At 48.8% G+C, this 25,395-nt stretch overlaps 1 protein-coding gene across 3 annotated transcripts; it reads right to left on the minus strand.

Moving 5' to 3' along the window:
* Positions 1-11,645: 11,645 nt before the first annotated feature.
* On the minus strand, positions 11,646-24,416 carry CHIT1 (chitinase 1). 3 transcript variants are annotated; one of them, XM_049858279.1, is made up of 11 exons: positions 24,330-24,416; positions 22,736-22,765; positions 19,952-20,153; positions 19,176-19,232; positions 17,692-17,857; positions 17,390-17,469; positions 16,541-16,658; positions 14,830-15,015; positions 14,423-14,536; positions 12,920-13,046; positions 11,646-12,099 (listed from the first exon to the last, which is right to left on the minus strand). In XM_049858279.1, exons 1-11 carry the CDS (start codon positions 24,352-24,354, stop codon positions 11,855-11,857), a joined length of 1,350 nt encoding a protein of 449 aa, XP_049714236.1. In that variant the 5' UTR covers positions 24,355-24,416; the 3' UTR covers positions 11,646-11,854. The 3 variants fall into 3 exon arrangements, with proteins under 3 accessions (XP_049714236.1, XP_049714235.1, XP_049714237.1); XM_049858278.1 differs by having other exon boundaries at positions 17,345-17,469; XM_049858280.1 differs by lacking the exon at positions 19,952-20,153 and having other exon boundaries at positions 17,345-17,469; positions 24,330-24,410.
* Positions 24,417-25,395: the final 979 nt, after the last annotated feature.

The raw sequence follows: 25,395 nt of genomic DNA on the forward strand, positions 1-25,395 counted from the left end.
AACTGCCGAAAACTTGGAATAAAAACATATTTTAAAATATTGATATATGTATTTAATATGATTTTGTCTTCCTTTTAAAATAGGGTATGTTTACTATTTTATACATCTCTCTTAATTGAAAAAAAGGATGCATCTACACCTAAATTAATAGTTTTATATGATTCTATGGCCCTTAGCCATTCCTTTTTTCCTTTGAAGTCACTGTCCCTTAATAGAAAATCCCTCCCACCACTGGATTAAAGGATTAGAGACAGATTGTCTCAAAGTCTGTGCAGCGGTTGGGGAGTGGAGGGCTGGATGCTCACCAAAGGCTGATGATCTCTGAGTCATCCAGTGAAGCTCTGGAATGCAGCCTAGGAGTCATGCTGAGCTGCGGATGTGGAGCAGGGCTGACGAGGGCAAGGGAGGCTGCCTGGGTTGGCCAGTGGAGACTGAGGCCCTGAGTAATCTGTAAAGATGGGCTCTGAGTTAAAGTGTAACGTAAGACACCCTACCCCACCCACCTCATCACAGGTCCCTGTGGTTGACCAAGAAAGGACAAGTTGTGGCAGCTTGTGTGTGTGTGTGTGTGTTTGTGTGTGTGTGTAATGGAGGAGAGAGCTACAGAGCAAGCCCCCGCGTTCAGCTGAAAGCATATTTTGAAAGGGGCCTGATGGCGGTGGGAGGAGCTATACCTGATGGCAAATAGGGAGGTGAGATCTCACTTGCTTTCCTTATTTTCTGGGGGCATCCCAGTAGTTGGCTGTGACTGCCTGTGTAACCTCTAGTCTGTATTCGTTTTTTAGGGCTGCCATAGCAAAGCACCACAAACTGGGATGCTTATGAGAACAGAAATTTATTGTCTCAGTTCTTGAGGCTAGGAGTTCTAAATTAGGGTGTCCTAAATCTGAAGGCTCTGAAGGAGCATCTGTCCTACATCTTTCTCTTAGCTTCTGGTGACAGCCAGTGATCCTTGGTGTCCTTTGGCTTGTAGATTCATCTGCCTCAGTTGCTACGCGCTGTCTTCCCTTCTTGTTTCTCTGTATCTCTTCTCTTATTTTGGACATCACTCATATTGAATTAGGACCCACACTTCTCATGTTAACTCATTAATAACATCTTCAAAGGCCCTATTTCCAAACCTGGTCACATTCACAGGTACTAGAGGTTAGGACTTCAACATATCTCTGGGATGGGGGAGCATAGAGTTCAATCCAGAACGTAGTCCAAGCTGCCCAGTGTAGAATGGAAAACTGAGGACTCAGAATGCCCAAGGTCACACAGAGAGGCAGGGTGAAGGCCAGGTGCACTTTCCTTTGTACCGAGTTGCCTGGGGTCTGGGTGGTGGCAGCAGGAACAAGGGTGAGGTGACGTTCTTTCTTAAGTCCCTGGCTCTTGTTACAGAGTCTGAGTCCCCTTAGCCTCAGGGCCAGTGAGGCGAGTTGAGAGAGGAAACTCTGGATTGTGTACCAGAAGGCAGACCAGGACTTAGCCATGGACACAGACAAGCCACATGTGGCAAAGTGAGAGCTTAGATTCACTTAGAAAGTGAACAGAGTGGAGATCGCCATCTCTACAGGGGCCAAAATAAGGTCATATGAACCATTGCTACAGCTTGAGGATCTGAAATTAGAAGCCAGGAAGAAGGTTAGGGAAAACAGGACTACCACCCTGTGGGTCTGGTCTGATCTGGACAGGCCTGGCCCCACAGTGCCTTAGCTGTCTGCTTCAGAGGAAGGCCAAGGCCAAGCTGTAGTAATAGCAGTCCTTACAGGCATTGGGTCCATCTGCTCTTTCACTCCAGAGGCCTCCCCCTTCTCAGGCAGCCACCTTCAGTGACCCTGCTCAGAGTGTGGTCTCCAGGGAATGAAGGGGCTGTCGGGCGGGGGGACAAGGCAGGCATTCTCAGCAATACCTGGGCTTTTGCTGCCCAGCTTCCTCTCTTTATTACTGGCCTGGGTGACAGCTGGGAAGGGCAAGGACACCCTGGAGGAGGGTGTGGGGTGGGGCCGGGACTTCATCTCATGCCATCCTAAGCTCCTGAAACCCCACATGCCAGGTGGTGGGAACCAAGGAGAACGGAGGAATGACGGGAATGTCCATATGCTCTTCTTCCGACTCCCACCCAGAGTGAATGGAGGCAAGGCCTAAGAGGAATTTAATGGCGGGCCTTTGGAAGGAATGCCTCTCTCTCTCTCTGAGATGAGCTTGAAAAATGTTAGTTGCTCAAATACCTGAATTAATTAGAGGGAGCTGGCTATTTCTCTTTGCAACAAGCTCTGAACAAGGGAAAAATGGGCTTTACCTACAGCAAGAGACTAGTTGAATGAGCATGAATGCTTCTTGGTAGTAGTTCCATGGTGGGCCAGGTGGTGGCAGCTGGGAGAAGGTGCTTAGGAAAAGTGACCACCCAGGCAGCAACACATGGAAGAGAAGTACAGAAAGCAATCAACATGTATTGAGCTCCTAATATGTGCTAGGTGCTTTCCTGTATACTGTTTTATGATTCCATTTAGTTCTTACAGCATTTATTAAGCACCTACTACATATAGATGTTGTGTGAGGTGCTTTATATATGTAATTCCAATTTCTTTCAAGATCCTGTATCAATAAAAATAAATAAATAAAATATAAAAGGACTTGTTAGCCTCACCTCACACCTGATAAAATACCTCCATCAACCTTTCACAGGCAGCTCCATGTAAGATGCTCTGCCATCCTTTTCCATTCTGCTTCTCTGATGGTGCTGTTCCTTCACCCGAGATCCCCTCTGCTTCCCTGGCCACACACAGCTCAGCAACTCCACCAGCTTGATTCCCTCAGTCTGAACGAACACCACCTGCCTGTCCAGGTGTCTTGTTTTTGGTCAGTGATGTGTGAGCCTAAGGAGTATGTATCTGGGAACCCAGAAACTGGCTCCCAAGAAAGGTGTTCACTCACCCGGAGAAAGGGCAAAAAGAGGTGTGTTCCAGGACCCAAGTCATTGAAATGTGGATCCCAGGTTGTTGGGAGAAAGAAGGAAGTTGGGACCGGACAGAGTAGGTAGTGAAAAGGACACTGATGGTCTTGTAGTCAGCTGACCTGAGGTCTAATCTCATGTCCTACCAACTAAAATCAGTACCCATCCATCCACCCATCCACCCATCCACCCCCCCCGCCCCCTCACCCGTCCACCCGTCCACCCGTCCGTCCATCCGTCCATCCATCCATCCATTTGTTTATTGCTGGCTCTACCACTTACTAGTTGTTTGACTTAGGCAATCTTCTTAATCTCTCCAAACCTCAGTTTCTTCATTTACATTATGGAGACAACGATACCTATGTACAAGATTCCTTTTTTCATTTTATTTATTTACCTTTATTGGTGCAAGGTCTTGAAAGAAATTGAAATTATATATATAAAGCACCTCATAGAGCACCTATATGTAGTAGGTGCTTAATAAATGCTGTGAGAACTAAATGGAATTATAAAACAACATACAGGAAAGCACCTAGCACATATTAGGAACTCAACATGTGTTGACTCTTTCCTGTATTTGTTTTAGTTTCCTAGTGCTGCTGTAACAAAAATACCACAAATGGGTGGTTTTAAGGAGCAGAAATTTATTGTCTCACAGTTTGGGAGGCTAGAAGTCCAAATTCAGGATGTCGCAGGGCTATTCTCTGTCTACTCTAGAAGAAGATCATTTTGTCTCTTTTCAGCTTTTGGCAGCCCTGGGTATTCCTTGGCTTACAGATGGATCTTTACATGGCCTCTTCACCTGTGTTTATGTCGCTCTCTGTGTCTTTTCTCCCTTTTTTTAAGACAGTACTCAGAAAGGATTAGGTTTAGGACTCACCCTACTCTGGTACGAAGTCATTAACATAAAAATTGAAAAACCTGTTTCCAAACAGGGTCACATTCACAGGTATAGGGGTTAGGACTTCAACATATCTTTCTTGGGGGACACAACTCAATCTATAACAGTAGAAGTGTTGTGGAACAGAGGGAGGCTCAAATATTCTAAAGGGCATAGGCGCAGTCTACTGAACGAACCTAAAGGGGGAATTTCCTTGAGTGTGCTATGGGATGCCAGGCCTGTGCCTCACCCCAAACTCAGCAACAGCATGCTCTAGAGTCAAGGGACATGTGTGTCTCTCCCAGGTGAGATCCTTACAATGGAAAATGACGTTCCAAGGCTGTCACCTGGGGGAAGGCTTAAGGCAGAGGAAGGAAGGAAAGGGGAGTGGAAGGAGCTGGTTTGCTGAGGCTGGATTCCCTAGAGATCTCTGGGGGAATCTGTGGACTCCCCCAGTGGGGGGAAGTAAGAGGGGGTGCCCCAGAATGAACAACTTCTCCAGGAGGCTTTTAAGTGTCCATGGTACCCTCAGTGATCTGGGTCCACCCCAGCGACCTCTGGGAAAATAGTAGGTTTATGGCATCTGATCCATCCCTCTCCAGGGCTACTTGGGAAGGACAGATGGAAGGATAAGATAACCAGCAAACTTCCCCAACTTCACCTCAAATAAGGACCTTACACACAGTTCTAAGTAAAACAAAGCAAGTTTTAATGTTACCTCCTATCACCTTTATATCCATTTTGGGAAGAAGAGGAAGATCTTTGGCCTAGGGAGGGATAAGGAGTTTCAGCTTTCAACCAACTCAAGGAAAAATAGAAAACAAAATGGTCCTGCAACCACTAAAGACACAGAATCAGCAGTTACAAATCATCCTTGGGGGGGGGGGGGAGGCACCAAGCCAAGACGGCTTTACTGGTGACTTCTACTAAACATTCAAGGAACAGATAATTCCTTTTGACATAAGCCTTCCAGAGACTGGAAGAGGGAGCTGCCCCAGCTCATTTTATGAGGCTAGCAAATGTTTGATATCCAAAATTATTTTATTATTGGCCTGGGGAACAGCTGAGAATGGTAAGGACATCCTAGAGATGAAGAAAGAAAACACACGGGCCCCTCCTACTCAGTAATGTATGAATGCAAACATGTGAAACAAAATATTTACCAAATCCAGCACTGTATAAAAAAGATAATCCCAAGAATGTAAAATGAATTTAACAGGGGAAAATTGATTAGTATAGTTTACTTCATTACAGAATAAAGGCAAAATCTGTCAATAATCTAATAGACCCACAGAAACCATTTGACAAAACTCACATTCATTCTTGTGAGAACTCTTAACAAACTAGGAATAGAAAGAAACTTTCTGAATCTTATAAATGGCATCTATGAAAAACCTACAATAAATAGCACACCTAATGTTGAAAACATCCCCTCTCAGATCCAGAACAAGGAAAAGATGCCCACTCTTACCACGTGTATTCACCATGGTAGTGAAGGTTTCAGCTAGCGCAGTTGGCAAGAAAAATGAAAAAACCAAAGATGTAAGGCTTAGAATAAAAGAAACAATACTTATTTATGCAGGTGATCTGATTGCCTGCATAGACAACTCTGCAGGATCTGCAGAATAATTGTTGAAATTAATAAGAGAGTTGGAAAAATTGCTGGACACTAAATCAATACATAAAAGGCAATGGCAACAATTCATTTAAAATTTTAATTTTTACTGTTAACCCAGAACTAAAATCATTCCTGAAGCCAACTCTTCAGACAAAGATTAGACTGGACTATAAGACATAAAATGATACTTGTGAAGAGAGTGCTTCTTAGCTCAAGTAGATACAGGAGACTAACTGGGCAGCTCCTGTCTGGAGGCGAGATGAGAAGGCAGAAGGGGACAGGAGCTGGTTGAATGGGCACCAGAAGCCCAGAGTGGAAAGGGGGAGTGTGCTGTCACATGTAGGGATTACAACTAGGGCCACGTAACAATACGTGTATAAATTTTGGTATGAGAAATTAACTTGAGCTGTAAACTTTCACCTAAAGCACAATTTATATATATATATACATACATCTTTGAGTAAACCCTGGTGGCATAGTGGTTAAGAGCTATGGCTGCTAACCAAAAGGTCAGCAGTTCAAATCCACCAGGCACTCCCTAGAATCCCTATGGGGCCTATGGGGCAGTTCTACTCTGCCTGTAGGGTCGCTATGAGTAGGAATCGACTCAAGGGCAAAAGTTTTTTTTTTTTTTTTAAATGTTCCTGAAGTCTTCTTAAAATCAAACAATAGCTTAGCTTAACTAGTACAGAATGTCTCCCTTGAGCATTGTGCTCTTTCAAGATCTATGTATACGGGATCGAATAGACAGCAGCAACTCAAAAGATTAGATAGGAAACTTAATGGACAGTGAGTTTATGTTAATGGAGGAAGAACAACTCAGAAAATGAGGGTGAGAATGGTGGTACAACTTGAAGAATGTAATCAATGTCACTGAATTTTATTTGTAGAAACTGTTGAATTGTTGTACGTCTTGTGTATATTCTCAACAACAACAAAATAAATGAAATTTTTAAAAATTAAAAAAAAATTTAATTTTTAAAAAGGATAAAATTTATAACAGCAATCAAAAATATCTAGTAGTGAGTCTAAGAAAAGATGTATAAGAACTTTAAGAAGAAAATAATAAAATGTCATTAAAATGTATTTCAGGAGACACGGCTAAATAAGAAAATACATCATATTTTAAGATAGAGAGACTCAATATTGTTAAGATGTCAGTTCTCCCGAAATTGACTTGTAGATTCAATAATGCAGTTCTAACAACCTAAACGGCATTTTTAATGGAATTTGACAGGATGATTCTAACATGTATATGAGAAAATGACGGACTAGGAATAGTCAAAACATTCCTGATAGAAGAACATAGTAGGAGGGTTTGCCATATTAGATATCGACTTATTATAAAACTTTAGTAATTAAGACAGTGAATTACTGGGCTAGGGTTAGAAAATAGATCAATGGAACAGAAAGGCATCCATGTACCTGTGGAAACTTGATTTATTTCAGAGCTGTGTCTTAATTTCCTGTGGCTGGCATAATGAACTGGGCTGGCATAATGAACTGGGCGCTTAAGACAACGGACACTTATTCTCTGGAGCTCTGGCAGTCACGAGTACAACGTCAGCGCTGGCAGGGCCACTCTCCCCGCAGAGGCTCTGAGGGGATCCAACCTTCACCTCTCAGACTTGCTGGTGGCTCTTGCCAATCCCTGCTTCTGTTTTCACACTGACTCCTCCTCCGGGTCTCTAGTTCTCCCCTTCTTCCGTGTTTTATAAGGATACTCGTTATTGGATTTGGGGCCTATCTGGGTAATTCAAAATAATCTCATCTTAAGATCCTTAGCTTAATTACATTTGCAAAGAATCCAAATAAGGTCACATGCACAGATTTGAAGGATTTGGGCGTGAATATACCTTTTGGGGAAGCATCATTCAATTCACTACAGATGACATTACAGGTTAGTATGAAAAGAATAGATGACTCAATAAATGGTGCTGGGACAACTAGTTATCCAAAAGGAAAAAAAGTAAAATTGGGTCCTATCTCATAGAATACTCAAAAGCCAATTTAAGAAGAATTAAAGACTTAAAGGAAAAAGAAAAAAATTATAAAACTTTTAGACAACAACATAGGAAAATATCCTTCTGACCCCAGGCGAGAGAATGATTCATTAAACAAGGGACAGAAAGCACAAGCCATAAAGAATAAGATTAATAAATCCAACCACATTAAAAGACACTAAAGAGAAAGAAAAGCCAAGCCACAAACCAGAGAAGACGTGGCCAAATTTGTAACCACCAAGGGACTGGTGTTCAGAATATATGAAGAACTCCCACGTTTCGATAAAGAGACAACACGATAGAAAAATGGGCGAGAGACACAGACGGACTCCTCACAAAAGAACAAATACAAATGGCATACAGACATATGAAAAGATGCTGAAACTAATGAGTAATTTGGGAAATGCAAGCTTAAATCACAATGAGATACCACTTTATACCTCTCAGATTGATATGGAGTTTGTGGTCTAGTAATGGCAAGGGTGGGTACAGTGGAAACCCTACTAGTGGGAGGAAAAACTTTATCTACGTAAGGTTCAAAACCAGGCAAAACCAAACAGCACCTTGTCTAGAAATGCACACAGAACTGGTAAAACCATGAGGAAACAAGCAACCAAAAGCTAGCTAGAGGAGTATGAGGCAGGAGGGGCACACGTCAGGAAGATAGTGGGAATGTTCTGCTTCCTTATCTTGATGAGGGCTTCACAGGAGTTCCTGAGCACATACATTCTAAACAATCTTTTGTGCATCTGATATATTTTGTAGTTAAAACAAAATAGAAATAATGGAGAGTTTCAGCTCTCGCTACTCCAGGTAGGGTATGGCACACTGGGAAGTGGGGGTGGGAGCATGGAGCATGCTGGCAGCCTGTGGGCCCACAGAAGAGCTGGGTCCCCCCACCCAATCAGTAATGTGTGTTGGGGGGCTGTTCCTGGGGTTCCAGCCTGTGTAACAGACCAGTAGGTACATGCTATGAACGTGTTCTTATATCAAGTCATCTCAGAGAGGTGGCTAGAGGGACCTCTTCTTTATGGGAGTGCCTGAGGGTGTTTCCTAGGAAGTGACCCATGAGCTGACTCTCTAAGGGTGACTAGTAGTAACCTGTCAGGGAAGAGGAGGAACAGGTGAAGCAGGTGACAAGCCCGGGATGGAGAGGTGCTAACCAAGGGTATGTCTGTGTGGGGACTCCTGAAGAGTCCACTGGGCACATGTCACCACACAGGGCATGTGTGCATCCCATGGGGGTTTTCTGGCAGTAGCCTGGAGCAAAGGGAAGGGGAGGGTACTGGTCACCAGAACGTGACAGAGGCTGCGGGAGCCACCAAAGGAAAAGCCTGAAGAGACTGTCACACGGGCCAGGACAGTGCTCAGGCAGTCCTGGCCTCAGTATTCAGGTGGGCATTGAGGCAATAGTTGGACGGGGGAGTGGGTATTGTTCTGGGAGATCTATCCATGGGGCCACGATCATAGCCACTAGATTTGAAGCCTGAACAAGGCACCCATGCCAGAAAAGGGACAGTCCAGAGTAGGGTCACTGGGAGCCATGTAGGAAAGGGACCTGTTCTATCCACTGGGTCAACAAAAGGGACCAGGGAAGAACTGTACCTGGACCCACGCCTAGGGACTCTGGATTCCAGAACTGCCTGGGCAGCTCTTAAAGATCTCAGGACAAATGTGACCCCACTGAGGGACCTTCTTTGGCCACACTATGTAAAGTAGTCCCCCCACCCCCATCCACTCACTCTCTAGCCGCATCCATTACTGTTGGGAGTTAGCTGATTTGTACATTTGGTCATTGTCTATCTCCTCTAGACCCCCCCGAACAAAGCCCATGGCTGTCGAGTCGATTCCAACTCATAGCGACCCTATTAGGATGTAAGCCCCAGGAAAGCAGAGCCCTGGCATAGGGAGATGCTAGTGTATGTGAAGTGACTCAGCAGCAGAAGGCAGGCTCAGGAGCCACATGGAGCCCAGAGCCCAGGCGGAGTCAGAAGTGCCTTGGTCTGGGCACAAATGGGTTTTAGGGTGTTGTTATCGTTCCTGCCTCAGACAGGATTTGTTCAGAGAATGGGAGTGGTCCTGGGCCAGCAGGGTGATGGCAGATGCCTGGGGTCCCAGAGGTGGAGCTGGCATGGCTGAGGTTCACGCTGATGGCAGGGTAACAGGCCACTGAAGTGGGGTGGGAATGACAGAGATAAGGCCAGGGGAGGAAGCAGCTGGGAGTTCTTAAGCAAGGGAAGTGATGAGATTCCATCCCTAATTTAGGGAGAGATTCATGTGTTCCTAGTGTGGAGGCTGGACTGGAGGAGGGAGGGGCAGAAGCAGGGAGGCCCTTAGAAGACTGGTCCAGGTGAGGGGACCAGTGAAGCAGGGACCAGAGTTTGGAGAGGAGCAGGGTGTTAAGATTTGAGGGGGCCAGAGACAGGCCGTGGGCAGCACTTTCCTGAGGATAAAACTAGCACAGGTGCTTGGGGGGACTTTGCTATTTGGACATCCTGTGAGTTGGAATTGATAGCGAATTTTTTTTTTTTTTTTTGTGGACAGGGTTATTCTGCTAAAATAAAAGTTAAGCAATTTGCTAAATACTTGATTATCCAGCTTATAATTTAAGCTCACAGAAGGTAGAGAAAGCCCTGAGAAGGGCAGGGGGAGGGAAAGAGTGCTCACTGCGCTTTAGCTAACTGTGAACAACAGCTTTATACTCACTACTTCACTTAGTCCTCATAGCCACCCTGAGAGGGAGTGGCTACCCTGTCTGACAGGTGTGGAGAACAAGGTTCTGTTTCCTTGCCTAAAGTCACACCGTGAGTATGTGGTAGGGCCGAAAGTTAACCCTGTGCCTGTCTGGGGCTCAGGCACTCCCCCATGTGGAAACTGCCACCCAGACTCAGTGCTAAACAAGGCGCTGTGGTCGTGAAGCGGTAGATCTGCTTCCAGGTTGAGACCTTGGAGGAAGGGAGCGTGGTGCTCCCGACTGAAGAAAGGCAGATTTTACAAGACCCAAGAAGAGGCAGGGCATAGAATGGGAAAGGCGTTCTTACAGGGATCTGGTGCCAGCTGTACTCAGGTGAGGGGCCACATCACCTCCCTCTCTCCCCACCTGTCCCCATCCCCAGGCTTAGGGTGGGTGATGACAGGCTGGGCCATTAGGTTATGTGCAGATTTTCTTAAAATAGAATGATCAAGATGCAAACCAAAGCTGCAAGGAACATTTCAGGACCCTGGGTATAAATGCTCGCCAGCTTCCAGCGTCCCCAACATGAGGCTCTGGCCCACCTTGGCCCAGTTAGGCACTGGTTCTGGACTCAGAACTAGGTTAGTCTTCAGTTTAAATACCTGCACATGAGGATAATTGTTCCTGCCTCCTCTGGCTAAGGTGAGAAGCAGGTGCTGTAGGCATTTTTAAAGGGGCTAGTACAGAATTGGAGCCCTGGTGGCCCAGTGGTTAAGAGCTCAGCTGCTAACCAAAAGGTTGGCTGTTCGAATCTGCCAGCCTCTCCTTGGAAATCCCGTGGGGCAGAGTTACTCTGTCTTACAGGGTCACTGAGTTGGAATCCACTCGACGGCAACCGGTTTTTTGTTTGAGTTAGTACAGAATTTAGGTCAAAGGTCCCTGGGTGGGGCAAACAATTAACATGCTTGGTTAAAAAATTGGAAGTTCGAGTCCACCCAGAGGTGCCTCGAAATAAAGTCCTGGTGATCTAGTTCAGAAAACTCAGCCATTGAAAACCCTGTGGAGCACAGTTCTGCTCTTAGACACATAGGGTCACCTTGATTCAGAGTTGACTCCCAGGCAACTTATTTTAAGTGGTCTTACATTTTAACGCTGAGATTAATGCAGGCCAAGTCCTTAGGGTAGAGACAAGCTCATCTCTGTTGCCATCTAGTGTAGATCCTGGGAATAACACTTAGCACAGAAGCCCGCAGGACAAATTCTCCAAAGGCTTCTGAGCCAAAGAAGAACGTGTCTGGTCAGGGCTGTGCCCCGGATGCAGTCACCTGGGCCCTGGGAGCTGCCCACTGGGCTGTGGACTCCTCGAGGTGATACCTGGCGTGGGCCTTGCACACACCACCTTCTCACCTAGCTCTGACCTGTGTGTACTTTTAAGCCACCCTCCCCTCTTGGTTCCCCAACTTCCCCAAGGCAGCTTTTGAGCCAACAGTGTGCTTACTAGCCTCCGGAAGTCACCACACCTGGGGAGGGGGTGCAAACCAAGAGGTTTATTTTGCAAGTGAGAGAGGCAGCCCAGGAGACCTGGAAAAGAGGATCCCCGGGCTGAGCAGAAAGCCTAATCGGGAAGACCGCGGAGAGGCCTGCAGGAGTTAGATAACAGCTCCCAGGGAAAGCTGGTGGGACAGACTGTAGCGGGGTCCTGGGCCCTGGCCTCGGGGCTGGGGCTGAAGAGGTCTGGGACTCAATTCCAGGTACAGCATTGGCAGGAGGGGCTGAACACCAGGCCTGCTGGGCAGTTCTGCAGGAACAGCCGCCTGCCCGCACAGCTGTAGTAGCTGGACCGCTCCTGAGGGGCGGGGTAGAGGCCATCAGCTTTGCCCTGGCAGAAGGCGTCTTCTCCAGGGCTGGGCCCACTCTCAGGTTTAGAGGGCTGGTCTGGAGTGGGAACTTCAGGCTCCGTGGGGCCTGAAGGCACGTATGGGAGACCTGTGAAGACAATGAAGATTCAACCAAAGGTCCCCAAGACAGAGCCTGAATGCACAGGCCAAGCACGGGCACCAACCATAGGCAGGGGGCAGCCCCACACCCCACGTCCTACAGGCAGAGCACAGACAGGCAGCCCAGGCAGAAAACAACCTGATGACAGCCATGCCTATAGCTGGAGCACAGCTCAGCAGAAAACGCCTGGGCTACTTGTGTAACGGAGTCCCTGGGTAGTGTAAATGGTTTAGCACTCAGCTGCTGTCCCAAAGGTTGGAAATTCAAGTCCACCCAGAGGGACCTCAGAAGGAAGGCCTGGTGATCTATTTCCGAAAATTTAGCCATTGAAAACCTATGGAGCACAGTTCTACTCTGATACACATGTGGTTGCCATGAATCAGAATCGACTGGATGGCAACTGGTTTGGTACTCATGTAATGGGCAGAGAACAGCCAATCAATAGCCATATGCCATCAGCAAAGCCCAGCCATATACTAGCAAGGGACGTGGGAACCCCAACCATAGGCCAGGTCAGGCTTTCTCCCTGAAGAGAGGAGCAGCTGCTGCTCCCGGGCTGAGGGCCCTCTGGAGGAAGCCCTGGTTACAACACCCTAGGCAGGCATTGCTAGAGCCAGCAAAAGGGAAGAGGAGGATGAGAAAAGAATATTTCAACAGCTTCCTCAGCTCCTGGAGTTGGATGAAATTTGGGAAATCCCAGTACTGAGGCAAAGTCAGTTCCTCAGAAGGACCCAGGACCTGTGGCTTGAGGGAGAGACTTCATACCACACCCCCAACTTCTGCCTGTGACCCTGGACCCCTTACTCACTCAGTTCCTGCCTCAGCGTCTGGATAAGTGGGTGTGGGCCCTGGTTGCAGAAGGAGCCTGTGAAGTCGTCCAAGTCCAGTGTCCAGACCATGGCCCCACCCAGGCCCTTCTGCTTCAGATAGCTGACCTATTGGGGGTAGGTGAAGGGTATGAGAAGGAGCCAGTAAGTCCAACCAGCCCAGCCCAGCGTCCTGCTTCCTCATCGGGATGGGAGCCTTTTATCTCCAGCACCCCCAGGCCCATGAGTTTTAGGGGCTTCTGAAGACAAGCCTCGGCTGAGATTCTGGATAGTTGAGTCTTTGATCCCTGTGGGCACCAGTCACTTGAGAATCCCCTTTGTCCTGGCATAAGCCTGGGGCAGGGGTGAGGCTGAAGGTGGAGGGGTGGGGAATGGATGGGTGTGTGCATCTCCCTAGGCTGGAAGCCTTAACATCTCAGCCTCTTCTGGGCTAAGCTGCTGTGTTTGGAGTTCTGTCTGCTGGTTGTATTGAGTTCAATTACCATAGGGAATGACTACGCCTCCCAAAAGATCTGAATCAAGTTTTGCTTCCCTGTCTTCACGTCTTCATCCTCTACAAGGGCCTTCTCTCCTCCGCCAGATGCTAAGGCTTCCTGAGGGTATGGCTCTTCGTCACCCCAGATCAGGCTTCTCTGTTTCCTGACCTGGCCAGGGGGCCATGGTACTCCCGTCAGGATTGGTACGGGGGCTGGAGGGTAGGAGTGATCTAGAATCTTTGCCCCCAACCTCCGTCTCCCGATACCTCCCCTTCTGTGCCTGCCCTCCTTCAGAGTTCCAGCTGCGCAGGCTACACCTTGTCCTCAAGGTCCATCCTCCATTTTCCTCTCCGCCATGTCTTTGCTTGGGCAGTTTCCTCCCCAGAATGCCCTACCCACCTTCTCTGCTTTAAGACTCATCTCAAACACCTTTTCATTGTGGCTCCTTCCCCATCTCCCCCATCAAGCTCCTCCTCGGTTCTCCCAGGGCATTTTGTCTGCACTTCTAGAAGAAACTACCGCTGTCAGCCCTACAGGATAACCAATGTGGGATACACCAATAAACAAATGCAGCATCTCTCTTCTCATGGGGGACAAAGACATGGAACCCAGTAATGCACTAAAGCCACATATATTGGGCAGGAGGAGAGGAGCATACAAGTGAATCAAAAGGTTTATCATTTGGACATGCACCAAATGTTGCCAATGGGCTGAATAAAATGCTGTGTCTCCCCATACATATTTCTCCTATTCATATGGCTAAAATTTGTGTTTAATGAAATACAAATACTTTCAAAAGCGTTACTGAATATAGAACAATTTTTGCCATTACGTCTTTTCTGAATCAATAGTGGCAAATGTACAAATGCTATCATATGGGGATCTGGCTATTGCGGTGTTTAGAAGGAGACTCATTCTTGAAAAGGTTCTGAATGCTGTCATTTGATGTTATTGACAGGCCTTGGGCCTGCCTGGGACCACCTCCCTGCCAGCAGGGCTGGGCCTCACCTTAGTTTTGAAGCTTTCCACATCATCGAAACCCACCCACTGGTTGCCCTGGAAGGCGTAGGGCACCTTCTGGTCCTGGATCCTGAGTTTGGTGGCCACCTTCCAGGAGCAGACCTGTAGGAGAAGAGGGTCAGTACTGGGGAAGAGGAGGGAAGCACCTGGCCAGGAGGAGACCAGGAACTGGAAAACACCTGTCTGAGGGCGCCAGGAGAGCTCAGACAGGTGCCCTAGACCCTAGATTCAGCTTGAGGCATCTGGGCTTAAGGATAAATCCAAGACAACAGGGATGGCATGGAAATCACCATCTCTGGCATCTTCACTCAGAAACCACAGGAGAAGGAGTCCTTGTCCCTCTCAGGCAGCCCCTGCCCTCCACGTAACTCAGGGCAGCTGTGGGTATTTCCTACCTCGTAGTAAGCCAGCACCCCTCCATCCTTGGTGAAGGGGCCGGGCGTCCCAGGCCCTGTGGCTGGGGCTCCCACTCCAGTGTTTGATGAGGAAGCCAGGGTAAAAGTCCGTCCGTAGGTGGGCATGCCGAGGATCAGTTTGTGGGCAGGGGCCCCCATCTGCAGCCAGTATCGCACGGCAAAGTCCTGGTGGAAGAGGAGTGGCAGGGTTAATTTTCTTTGCCATCAGTCTGATTCTGGCTGCCCAAGACTGAGGGCCCCAGAGGCAGAGCAAGGAGGGCAGAGAGAGCTTCAAGGGTCTTTATTGATGTTCTAACCTTTCTCCATCTTCTTTAGATTCTTAGATCCTCTATCCTAGTGAGAGAAACCACATGGCACTATAGCCAAGAGCATGGGCTTTGGAGTCAGACAGCTCTTCACCAAACAAATGTTCACCGATGGCCTACTCTGTGCCAGGCACTGTCCTAGATGCTTGGGATGCATCAGTAAAGAAAGCAGACAGAGATCCCTGCCCACAAAGGGCTTACTCAGCAACTATATAACCTCATTGAGCCTTAAATTAAGTGTCCTGTCTATAAAATGGAAGTAAAAGTAGAGTTGGTTCTCATTATTTGCAACACTTATATTCTATAAAGTTGAAGTAAAAACTAAATTAGTAAATCCTGAACCATTTCTTCTAGGGGAAATACAGGGTTCTGTATGAGTTAATGAGTTAACTAAAGAGTACCTGGCTCACTGGCCCAGAAAGGTGCATTTTATTCATCAAAGTGCCACAGAAGTCAAAGATGTCCTACCCTAGCTGACACACAGAGACGTAGCCCCCAAATTAAAAAAGCACCTTAATTTAGGGCTTTTTGTAGTGGTGTTGGTTGTTGTTTGTTTGTTTTTGTTTTAAGAAAGAGAAAGAATATGGTAATTTCTGGCTTAAAGAAACAAACAAAAAAACAGTTGCCATGGAGTTGATTCTGACTCACGGTGACCCCATATGTCACATAGTAAAACTGTTCCATAGGGTTTTCTTGTCTGTAATCTTTATGGAAGCAGATCTCCAGGCCTTTCTTCTGTGGCACTGCTGGGTGGATTCAAACTACCAATCTTTAGGTGGAGCGCAAACCCTCTGTGTCACCTGAGACCTCAGCTCAGCACAGTCTAAAATGAAGTCTGCCATTTTCAGGGGCTTGCAGGGGGTAGTTCTGCCCTGAGTGACATCCCCTAAGTTGTTATCAATTTCATAAAGTTTCCACTCCCAGGGAGCACCCTCCAGAAGTTCAAGCAGCCAGGGAGCAAAAGTATGCCTGCTATGTTGACGAAAACATGGCGAGGGTGGGGGAGCGTGACAGAAACAGGAGCCATTTTGGCTGGAAACTCAAGCTCAAAGAGGGCTCCCAGTCAGACATCGTTTGGTGTCATTAGACTGGCTTATTGTGTCTAATACAGGGTTGCGACGAGTTGGAGTCGACTCGCTGGCAGTGGGTTTGGTTTTTTGGTTTTAAAATTAGCCAAGATGCTATGCAGAAGTGAGGTTTCCCCTCAGCAGTGGCATGGAGTGGAAAAGAAAACAAGCAAGCAAGCAAAGAAATGAAAGTCATCAGGTTTCTGGGTGCCCTGCTTGGTTTCCCTGCATTTCTGTTCCATGAGAGCCTAAAAGCTCAGAAGGGCCACCCAACAGGGCCTGATGGCTGGGGGCCCATCTCACCCTCTCACCACTCACCACGTTGTGTTCCACACTGCTCTCTCCCTGCCTCCTGTAGAGAGGGCTGTTATGCCCTGTGATCTTGTCCCAAGAGCCGTGGAAGTCATAGGCCATGAGGTTGATAAAATCCAGGTTCCTGCAGAAGGCATGGAAAAAGGGGGTGAGGGGCCCCACTTTCAAGGCTAGGAGAACAGGGGAGGCCCTCTTCACCCCAACCTCCCTCCCACAGTGGCTTTGTAGAGGGCGACATGGACACCATTCCCCCACCCTCCATTATCAAGGCCACTGTCATTCAAACAGTGAGGTTGGCAGCTCCTGTGCCCTCAGCTCCTCAGGCCCCATCCCACTCAGGAAACCTAGTGCTATTTTGCTACTGTGGAGGGAAACCTAGCTCAGTGTTTCTCAGACTTTAGTGTGGGAATCTCATTAAAATGTAGGTAATGACTCCGGAGGCCTGGGGTGGGGCCTGAGAGTCTGCATTTCCAACAGGCTCCCAGGTGGTGTGGGTGCTGTGGGTCCCCAAACCACACTTTGAGGAGCAAGGTCTGGATGGATTATTGCCTTGGAGATGTTAGGGGCTTCACTCCTTCCCCTCCCTGGGTGTTCTCATTTTAAGAGTGAGTTCCCAAGGAAGGATCCCAAAGATCCCAGAGAAGGAATCTGGGATGTGGTATCACAGAACGGTGAGCCTTCTTGGATCTGCTGCTAGAAGGTGGGGCTTTCCCAAAGTGCTACCTTGCAGGTGACTACCTGCTCTGCTCCCAGGGAACCTCAGCCTAGCCTCAGCCTCTCCCAGCCCAGACAACATCTGGTGAGACTCACTGAGCAATTTTGTCCACCTCGTATCCGGCGTCCACAAAGACTCGCCCTGCAGGGACAGCTGCACTCAGGAGGAGCCGCTGCTTCCCTGAGCTCTGGGCTTCCTGCTGGAAGGTGTGGCCCAGCTCCTGCAGGACAGCTCAGAGTGAACGCAGACACAGGGGCCAGAAACCCATGAGTCCAGGTAGATGTTCTTCCTCAAGAGTCTGAAAACTGATCCCGGGCCTGCCTGTGCTACGCACATACATGTAGCTGCCCACCTTGGGGGCAGACCAATGTCCACGCATCATGTGGGGCCACAGCTCTGATCCCCTGGCGAACTGGGTGGCCCCTTCCCCATCCAGCCATACCTGCACCAGCACTGTGAAGTGCTGCTTGTCTGAGGCGGGGCTTCCCCGGCTTCCTGGGTATTCCCAGTCAAGGTCAAGGCCATCAAAGTCATATTTGCGCAGAAACTTGACGACCGAGTTGATAAAGGTCTGACGGTTGTTGGCTGTAGCCACCATATTCGTGAACCTGTTGGGTGGTGAAGGGGCGTATGGGCCCGCCTTGGGCAGACTGGAGACCACCGACTCCCTCAGAGGCAAGCTAGAAACAACTCAGGATAGGGGTGCTGGTGTCTAGGCCAGGAGGGCTGCTCCGGAGACTGCTGAGATATTTGCTGGTGAGTTTTGAGTCTGGCTAAGGAAAACGGACAATTTAGAAGTTCTTCCTGCCCCCGAACATTGCTGTCATGAAGAACACCAGGCTCACTAGTAGTTCTGCTTCTCAAAATTCCCCCAGAGGCCGACCACCACGCCCCCGCTCAGAGAGCTGCCTTCCCCAGAACCAGAGCCTGCTGTCACCCTGGCATGAAGGTTGGAAAAAGAAAAGGAGCCAGTCTCGAAGAGGAAGAGAGAAGTGCGGCAGTGTCAGCGGAGAGCAGGATGTACGGGGGGCCGGCTGTTCTGCTTCCCTGGCACGTTAACCATCCTTCGAAATCGTTTTCTAGGGCGCTTTGTGCTGCCGCCTTAGCTAGACGAGAGCAGTTCCAAATCCCCGAGCTGCCCGCCCCTCCTTCCTCAGTCCCTATAACCCTGGCCATCTTGGGGTTTCAAGCTTTTTATAGAGTCACTCTATCTCAATTTGCATAGCAGCTGGGGTCCATGTGCCTAGGGACCCCGAGCTAAGAACCCCTGCATTCCCATGAAAAATCTGTAGATAAGCATCATTTGGGGAGATGAATCATCAGATTCTCCTATTTTGGGAGCTTTCATCAGATTCTCAAAAGGGGACATGATCCAAAAAAGCTTTAGAAAGACTGAGTTAGAGCTTCGGGAACCATAACATCTGGGTTTTCTAGGAAAATTCTGATTTCGAATATTCTTTTTCATTATCTTCATAAATTGTCACAATGTCCCAGAAATGCCAATATTTTGGCATTCAAACTCAGTTTCACAGACTGCCTTTTACACCCAGAAGTGGAACAAAATTGTTTCTCAGGCAAGACATTCTGTTTCAGTGCTCAGAAAATACAGACACTATGTGTCGGGACTCCTCCCTCCTCTCCCCTGGTACACCATTCCATGGAGGAAGAGACTAAGGCCTGGAAAGAGGTCAGAACTTTGCACTGCATTTAGGTCTCGTTCCTCTGGGAAGGCTGGGTCCATAGCAGCCTGGAGCTAGCCTACCCCTTTAGCCTCTGGATGGGGCATCCAAGAACCCAGAGTCCAGGCTGCCTTCCTACCCCCTCACCCTGGCCACACCTCAGCCTGGCCCCGGACTCTCTGACCGGGGCTTTCTCACACCAGTGTACTGGGTCCCCACCCAGCCGGCCTTGCCACAGTCAACTCACTTCTGAGTGCCAAAGCTCCAACCCCCAATGGCCAGCAGGGTCTTCAGCTTGGGGTTCCTGGGAAAGATAAGAGATGCACCAGAATTTACCCAGCCAGCTCCCAGGACTCACTCACTGACTGGGAGCGTAAGGGGCTGAAAAGTGCCTTGGCAGGGCTGATGGGGTGGAGGTGGGTGAGGGATGGAAGGTATGCATAAATCCCTAGAAGCCCTGTAGGGAGCACTCTGGGGGAAACTCTAGATGAGGAAGGAAAAGACATGTTCCTGCCTTCAAAGACCTGACAGTCTGGCTGGGGAGACACAGCATGAGCACATACATACACAGGGAATTCAGGAAGAGAGAGATCAGGGCACGCAGTCAGAGAGGCTTTGTGAAGGTGGCGATAGGACTCAAGCTGAAGGAGGGATAGACTTTAGGAGGAGGAAGGGCATTGCCAGCAGAGGGAACAGTTTCATAACCCTGGTCCCAATTAGACCGAAACTGGAAGGGTCCTTAAGAATCCACTAATCTGTTAAGGGTGGTGGAACGATTTTGGAACAGGATAGCTAGAATCGTTGTACATCGTGAAGAACGTAATCAGTGTTACTGAATTGTACTCAGTAATTGTTGAGACAGCATATCTCTTTCACGTAAGGATAGGAAAGATCAGAGAGGGGATGCAACTTGCCAAAAGCCACACAGTGGGTCTGCGGTGGGATTGCTGGGCTGGGGAAGGTTTCTGGCTCTGAGAAGAGATGCCCTTCCTCAACACCTTCCCAGCCCCTGCAGCAGCTCACATCTTCTTCAGGCCATTGAAGTCCTTGTAGAGAGTCTCGTCATTCCACTCGATGACGCTGACCTGGTGGTTGTCCATGCCAGCAAAGGCATAGATGATGTGGGTGCACAGGTTGGGGTCCACATCCTTGGGCAGAAAGCGAGCCGCACCCCCTCTGTACTGGGCCCAGTTGGTGAAGTAGCAGACCAGTTTTGAAGCAGAGACTGGCCAGTGGAGCAAAGGAGAGAAATGGCGGTTAGATGGCCGGCTGGGGAACCGTGCCCTTGGGTGCGGGGTGTTGAAATAAGTCAAGGGATCTGACAGTTGGAAGTGGGTTTTGTTTTTGTTTGGGCAGCACCTTGCAGTTAACAGTGACTTTTCTGAGGCCAGCCTTGTTATCCTCAGGATACCTGCGAGTGAAGGTTAGTTAAACTGCAAATGAACAAAGTGGCAGAGAGGAGGTCCCAGTTATGGGCTCCAGTTTATATTTCTTATGTCTTACTTGAGGGTTTACGTAGAATTGTTATTCCTGGTAGAGAATCTGTGTTTATTAATGTCACTGGTAACGTTCTAGTAAAAAGCTAATTTAGGAAAGGCAGCTTATCTCCAGTATCCCCTACGGTGTGTGAGAAGACTCTGTTCCCAGTAGGAGTTGCCCAAGAATGGTCGGCGCTGTGCTGGGTGGACCAGGACACCAGAAAGCAAGAAAGCTGGTCTTCATTCTTGCATCTGCCAAAAATGGCTTTGGGCTCATCTCTTCTTCAACCTTGGCCCCAGAGTTTGCATCTGAAAACAACTGCGCGGTTGGTCTCTGAGGTCTCTTCCAGCCTCGCACTCTATGACGGTGCAGCTTGTACATCAGGGGCTTGGTGGAGTGGTCAGTTTGGACTGGAGTGTGTCTGTTGCAGGCGTCTGGACCCTGGACTTCCCTCTGCTCTCTCCTCCCTTTGCTAGACTGGGGGGAGGGTGAGAGGGGAGTACAAAATGCCTACAAGAGGGAGTGTGGGAAGACACAGAATCTGCCTCCGCTGGAACCCAGGAGCATGGAGGGCTGAGGCTCCCCTGGGCACGTGACTGGTTCCTGGGGCAAGAGTCGGGGCTCTTGCATGTCCCCGGCCCTAACCAGAGGCCACTTAGGAGTGGAGCTTGCTGGTGAGGGCTGGAAGTGCAGCCTGCGGTGATATAGATGGAGGATTGGTGAACTCCGCAAAGCAAAGAAGGAAGGGATTAACCTAGAGAACACATCCCCAGGAGCATCTAGGGAGGAACCTGGGGGCTCTTTTTACATCCTATTTTATCATATCAAATATCACATGTAGATTTTTGTATTACAGAGTCAATAAAGTGTGGTGGTTAAGAGCAAGGACTGTGGAGTTTCAATACTTGGGTTGAAATCTCAACTCTGACTTAGTTTCCTCCTCTGTAAAATGGGGATAATCATTGTACCTACCTCATAGGGTTGTTGTGTGGACTAAGAATTAACATATGTCAAACACTTAGAGAGTGCCTGGCACAGGTAAACTCTGTTCTGAGTGCTTTACACGTTCTAACTCTTTAAAAAAAAAAAAAAAAAAACAAAGCCAAACCTGTTGCTGTGGAATCAATTGTGACTCATGGCGACCCTATATGACAGAGTAGAAGTGCCCCATAGGGTTCCCAAGGAGCGTGTGGTGGATTCAAACTGCTGACCTTTTGGTTAGCAGCTGTAGCGCTTAACCACTACGCCACCAGGGTTTCCTTCTTAATCATTACTCTACTTCAATAAAGCCCAGAAAACGTAGAAGCCATCAACCTCTCTCTCTTCCCTACGTTTGCTACTTCTGTGGCCCCCAGGCTGTTCCCTCCAGAGAGACCGAGAAGGGGAATGTGTATCCATTTGCCTCAGGATGGAGGTCTAAAGGGCTAGCATTCCCAGGGCAACTGACACACAGGAAGCCTGTGGAATGGGAAGGGAATCTGGGAGTCGAAGGAGCTGATGATGCAAAGAGACAAAAAGGAGCCCTTCCTGCCTCTTCCAAGGTCCGCACCCAATCAGCGCCGCAGATACAGGGGCTAATGTGTTCCCCTCGCAGAGCTAAGGGGTCGGAGACTTGGAGCAGAACAAGGCTTAGGCTCTTTACCTCCGGGAGTCCCTGGGTGGTGCAAACGGTTAACACTCTCTTCCGCTAACTGAAAGGTGGGAGGTTTGAGTATACCTAGAGGTGCCTTAAAAGAAAGGTCTGTAATCTACTTCTGAAAAGTCAGCCACTGAAAAGCCTGTGGAGCACAGTTCTACTGTGACACGCGTGGGGCTGTAGGGAGTCGGAATTGCCTCCACAGAGACTGGTCCTTCCCTCCAGTGGCTCAGAGTCTGACGGAGGAGAGACAGAGAACAGTAACGAAAAACACGGTGATACGTACCACAAAGGTGCTTAAGTGTGAAGAAAGCACAGAGATGGGAGCAACCTACCTCAAGAAAGACCCAAGGGAGGCTGACATTTAAGCTGACCCGGCTGACATGCAAGGGTTTGGCTAGTGCGCAAGGAGGCAAGAACCTCTAAAGAGGCTGTTAGGGGGATGAGGACATGTGCAGGGGGTTGAGCTTTGGAGGAAAGTCCCCACCGACACCTGGCAGGAGCTCTCCATGTATGTGTACATGTGCAGATGTGTGCACGTGTGTGCTCACATATGTGTACATGTGTGGGTGTGTGCACGTGTGTGTGCATGCACACGTGAACCCTGCAGTAAGGCTTAGGGGGTGTGTAGCGGAGCTCAGGAAAGGGGCTGGGAGGAATCAAGCATGGGTTTTGAGAAAGTGGCCACTTACCGCCTTGGATCGTCAGCAGAACTATCAAACCTGAACAACACAAGAGAGAAGGCAGAGGGTTAAGACGTCATTCTCACTAGCCCAGGCCCCTTAGCTTATTGAAATGCAGGAGAGAGGTAGTTTCAGGGTGGTTTCATGCAAATATCCCCCCCACACACTCAGGAGGGACCTAGGTGGACACTGTGCCCGCCCTTCACCCTGGCCTGGACTGGTCCCTGAAGTTGACTAACCCTCTCTAGAGGGTCAGTGGAGAGTATTGTGGAATTAGGAAGATGAGAAAAATTCTGACTTGTGACATGTTCAGAAAGAAAGCTTCCCTTCTGAAACAAGGAGAAAACCTGCCCTAGGGCTGGAAAGCACCATTTGGGAGGGCTGGGCTGGGAGACCACAGAGTGCCTCTGCTCCTCACTCTGCTTTGGCCTGCTTTCCCGCCACACACCCCAGAAGCTGCTTGTGCCACCAGCATCTTTGAAGGCCCACAACTCAAGGCTTCTGGAATGGAGAGGGGGTAGAGCAAGGGGAAAGAACAAAGCAGGACTGATTTTCTGAGGTCTGATGGGCAGGGCTGGCTGGAGGAGAGGAAGAAGTTGGCCATGGAGGGTGGGGGCATGACCCAGGCCGTTAACACCAGCATTCTGAGCCCCTACTATGTGCTGGGTACTTCACGTAGGTCGTCTCATTTCCTGCCCCCAGCAGTGTGCTGAGAGGAAAGGATTATTCTCTCCATTTCACAGTGTGGGAAGCCTGGCGCTCCGTGGTGCTTAGCTGCTTGCCCAAGGCTCCCAGGGATTAAGTGGTGGAGCCAGGCTTAGAACCTGGCCTGTCGGACTACAGAGGCAAGAGCTGGACCTCCTGCCCCTCAGCATTTTGTAACCCTATGATCTTTATGATCTTTGTTGTTGGAGGGAGTTAAGTTAAAGAACCCTAAAATCCTGAGGGCCCTGAGAAGGGGCAGAGGGAGGGTCTGAGGGTGACAGCCTGGACTGAGGACCTCTGGGCTCAGGCTGGACCTCTGTGGGAGGAAGGGGTCTGGAGTGGAGCTGATGGGAAGATGGGAACTCTAAAGCGCAGCAGAGGCTCTGACAATTCCCCACCCACCCACCCACACCCAGCCCTGCCACTTTGGGCTCAGCAGGGCTCCTTGAAAGAGATTCATTTCCCCTTTCTGATGATCTGGGATGTTCCTCTTTACCAACAAAAACCTGTAGGAAAATTTGGGAGGACCCCAGGGTGGATGGCTCCCAGGCCGCCCCCTTGCACGAAGACCCACAGGCACTGAGGTTGAGACAGAAGCCCTGGTGGTGGACACTTATTGACTAAGGCCAAAAGTAAGGACCTATGGACACAGAGAAGACAAAAACATCCAGTGCAGGAGGGGTCACTGTCCCTGGGATTCCAGAACAGACGGAAGAAAAGTCACTTCAGCCCACTGAGGAAGAAGTCTTCCCTTGCTCTAGAAAGGTCCTGGCAGGGAGGGGTGAATTGAAGTTCTCCTGAGCCCTCCTGCTTATTCTGCTTTCCAGGGGATGTCCCCATGCCCCCTACCACACTGCTTCCAAGGCCCAGCCCACTCTCCCTAGCAGTGCCCACTCACCAGCCCAGGCCATGGGTCTCGCCATGATGCTGGCTCAGCAGCAGACTCCCGCCAGATGCAACCAGCTCTCCAGAACTTGCTCTTTTATCTGGCCACTCTGTCCCACCCCAACTGGGAGTGTTGAAATCAGTAGGGCAGAGGGAGGAGAGAGGAAGAGACAGAAGGGTAGAGTGGAAGGGGGCTGTCCAGTGGCACGGATTGGGCAAACCTGACACAATGGCCTTTAGCAATTCTTGTTTCTCTGGAACAATCACAGAGCATAAACTGGGCTCTTGGTGTTGCCAAACTGGGAAGTAAAGAGAGGAAAGTGGGACTTGTTTCTAAACCTTCTACTGAATAGCATGACTCTGGTTTTCTCTGCCTGGGTTGAGAAGGACCATGAGCAGCCCCAGACTTAATGGGACTTTGCAGGAAGAGAAATGACTCAAGAGCCAGGACAACTGGAGAGCCAGGTTCCAGGCCATTTCTCTTGCTTCTCCACTACCCTCTCTGGAGCTCAGTTTTCCCATCCGTAAGATCTTTGATGGATGGTCTTACCCATGATGATGATGTTGGACCTCTATATGATAGTCATATTTTTAAAATACATAATGATAAACAGTGACTAGGAGTTTAGTTCCCCACATGTCTGTCAGTTTGTCATACTGTGGGGGCTTGTGTGTTGCTGTGATGCTGGAAGCTATGTCACCAGTATTCAGATACCAGCAGGGTCATCCATGGAGGACAGGTTTCAGCTGAGCTTCCAGACTAAGACAGATTAGGAAGAAGGACCCGGCAGTCTACTTCTGAAAAGCATTAGCCAATGAAAACCTTATGAATAGCAGCAGAACATTGTCTGATACAGTGCTGGAAGATGAGCCTCCCAGGTAGGAAGGCACTCAAAAGATGACTGGGGAAGAGCTGCCTCCTCAAAGTAGAGTTGACCTTAATGACATGGATGGAGTAAAGCTTTCGGAACCTTCATTTACTGATGTGGCATGACTCAAAATGAGAAGAAACAGCTGCAAACATCCATTCAAAATCGGAACCTGGAATGTACGAAGTATGAATCTAGGAAAATTGGAAA

This window comes from Elephas maximus, chromosome 18 (assembly GCF_024166365.1).
Source record: "Elephas maximus indicus isolate mEleMax1 chromosome 18, mEleMax1 primary haplotype, whole genome shotgun sequence".
Lineage (NCBI taxonomy): Eukaryota > Metazoa > Chordata > Mammalia > Proboscidea > Elephantidae > Elephas > Elephas maximus.

What these genes read in the sequence shown, in the direction of transcription:
- CHIT1 (XM_049858278.1), bottom strand. Translation starts at nt 24,354, where the DNA reads ATGGCGAGACCCATGGCCTGGGCTG. An exon ending in TTCAATGGCCTGAAGAAGAT is followed by an intron (nt 19,233 to 19,951) that starts GTGAGCTGCTGC and finishes TATCTTTCCCAG; the next exon opens with GAACCCCAAGCTGAAGACCC. An exon ending in GCAGTGTGGAACACAACGTG is followed by an intron (nt 15,016 to 16,540) that starts GTGAGTGGTGAG and finishes CTCTTCCACCAG; the next exon opens with GACTTTGCCGTGCGATACTG.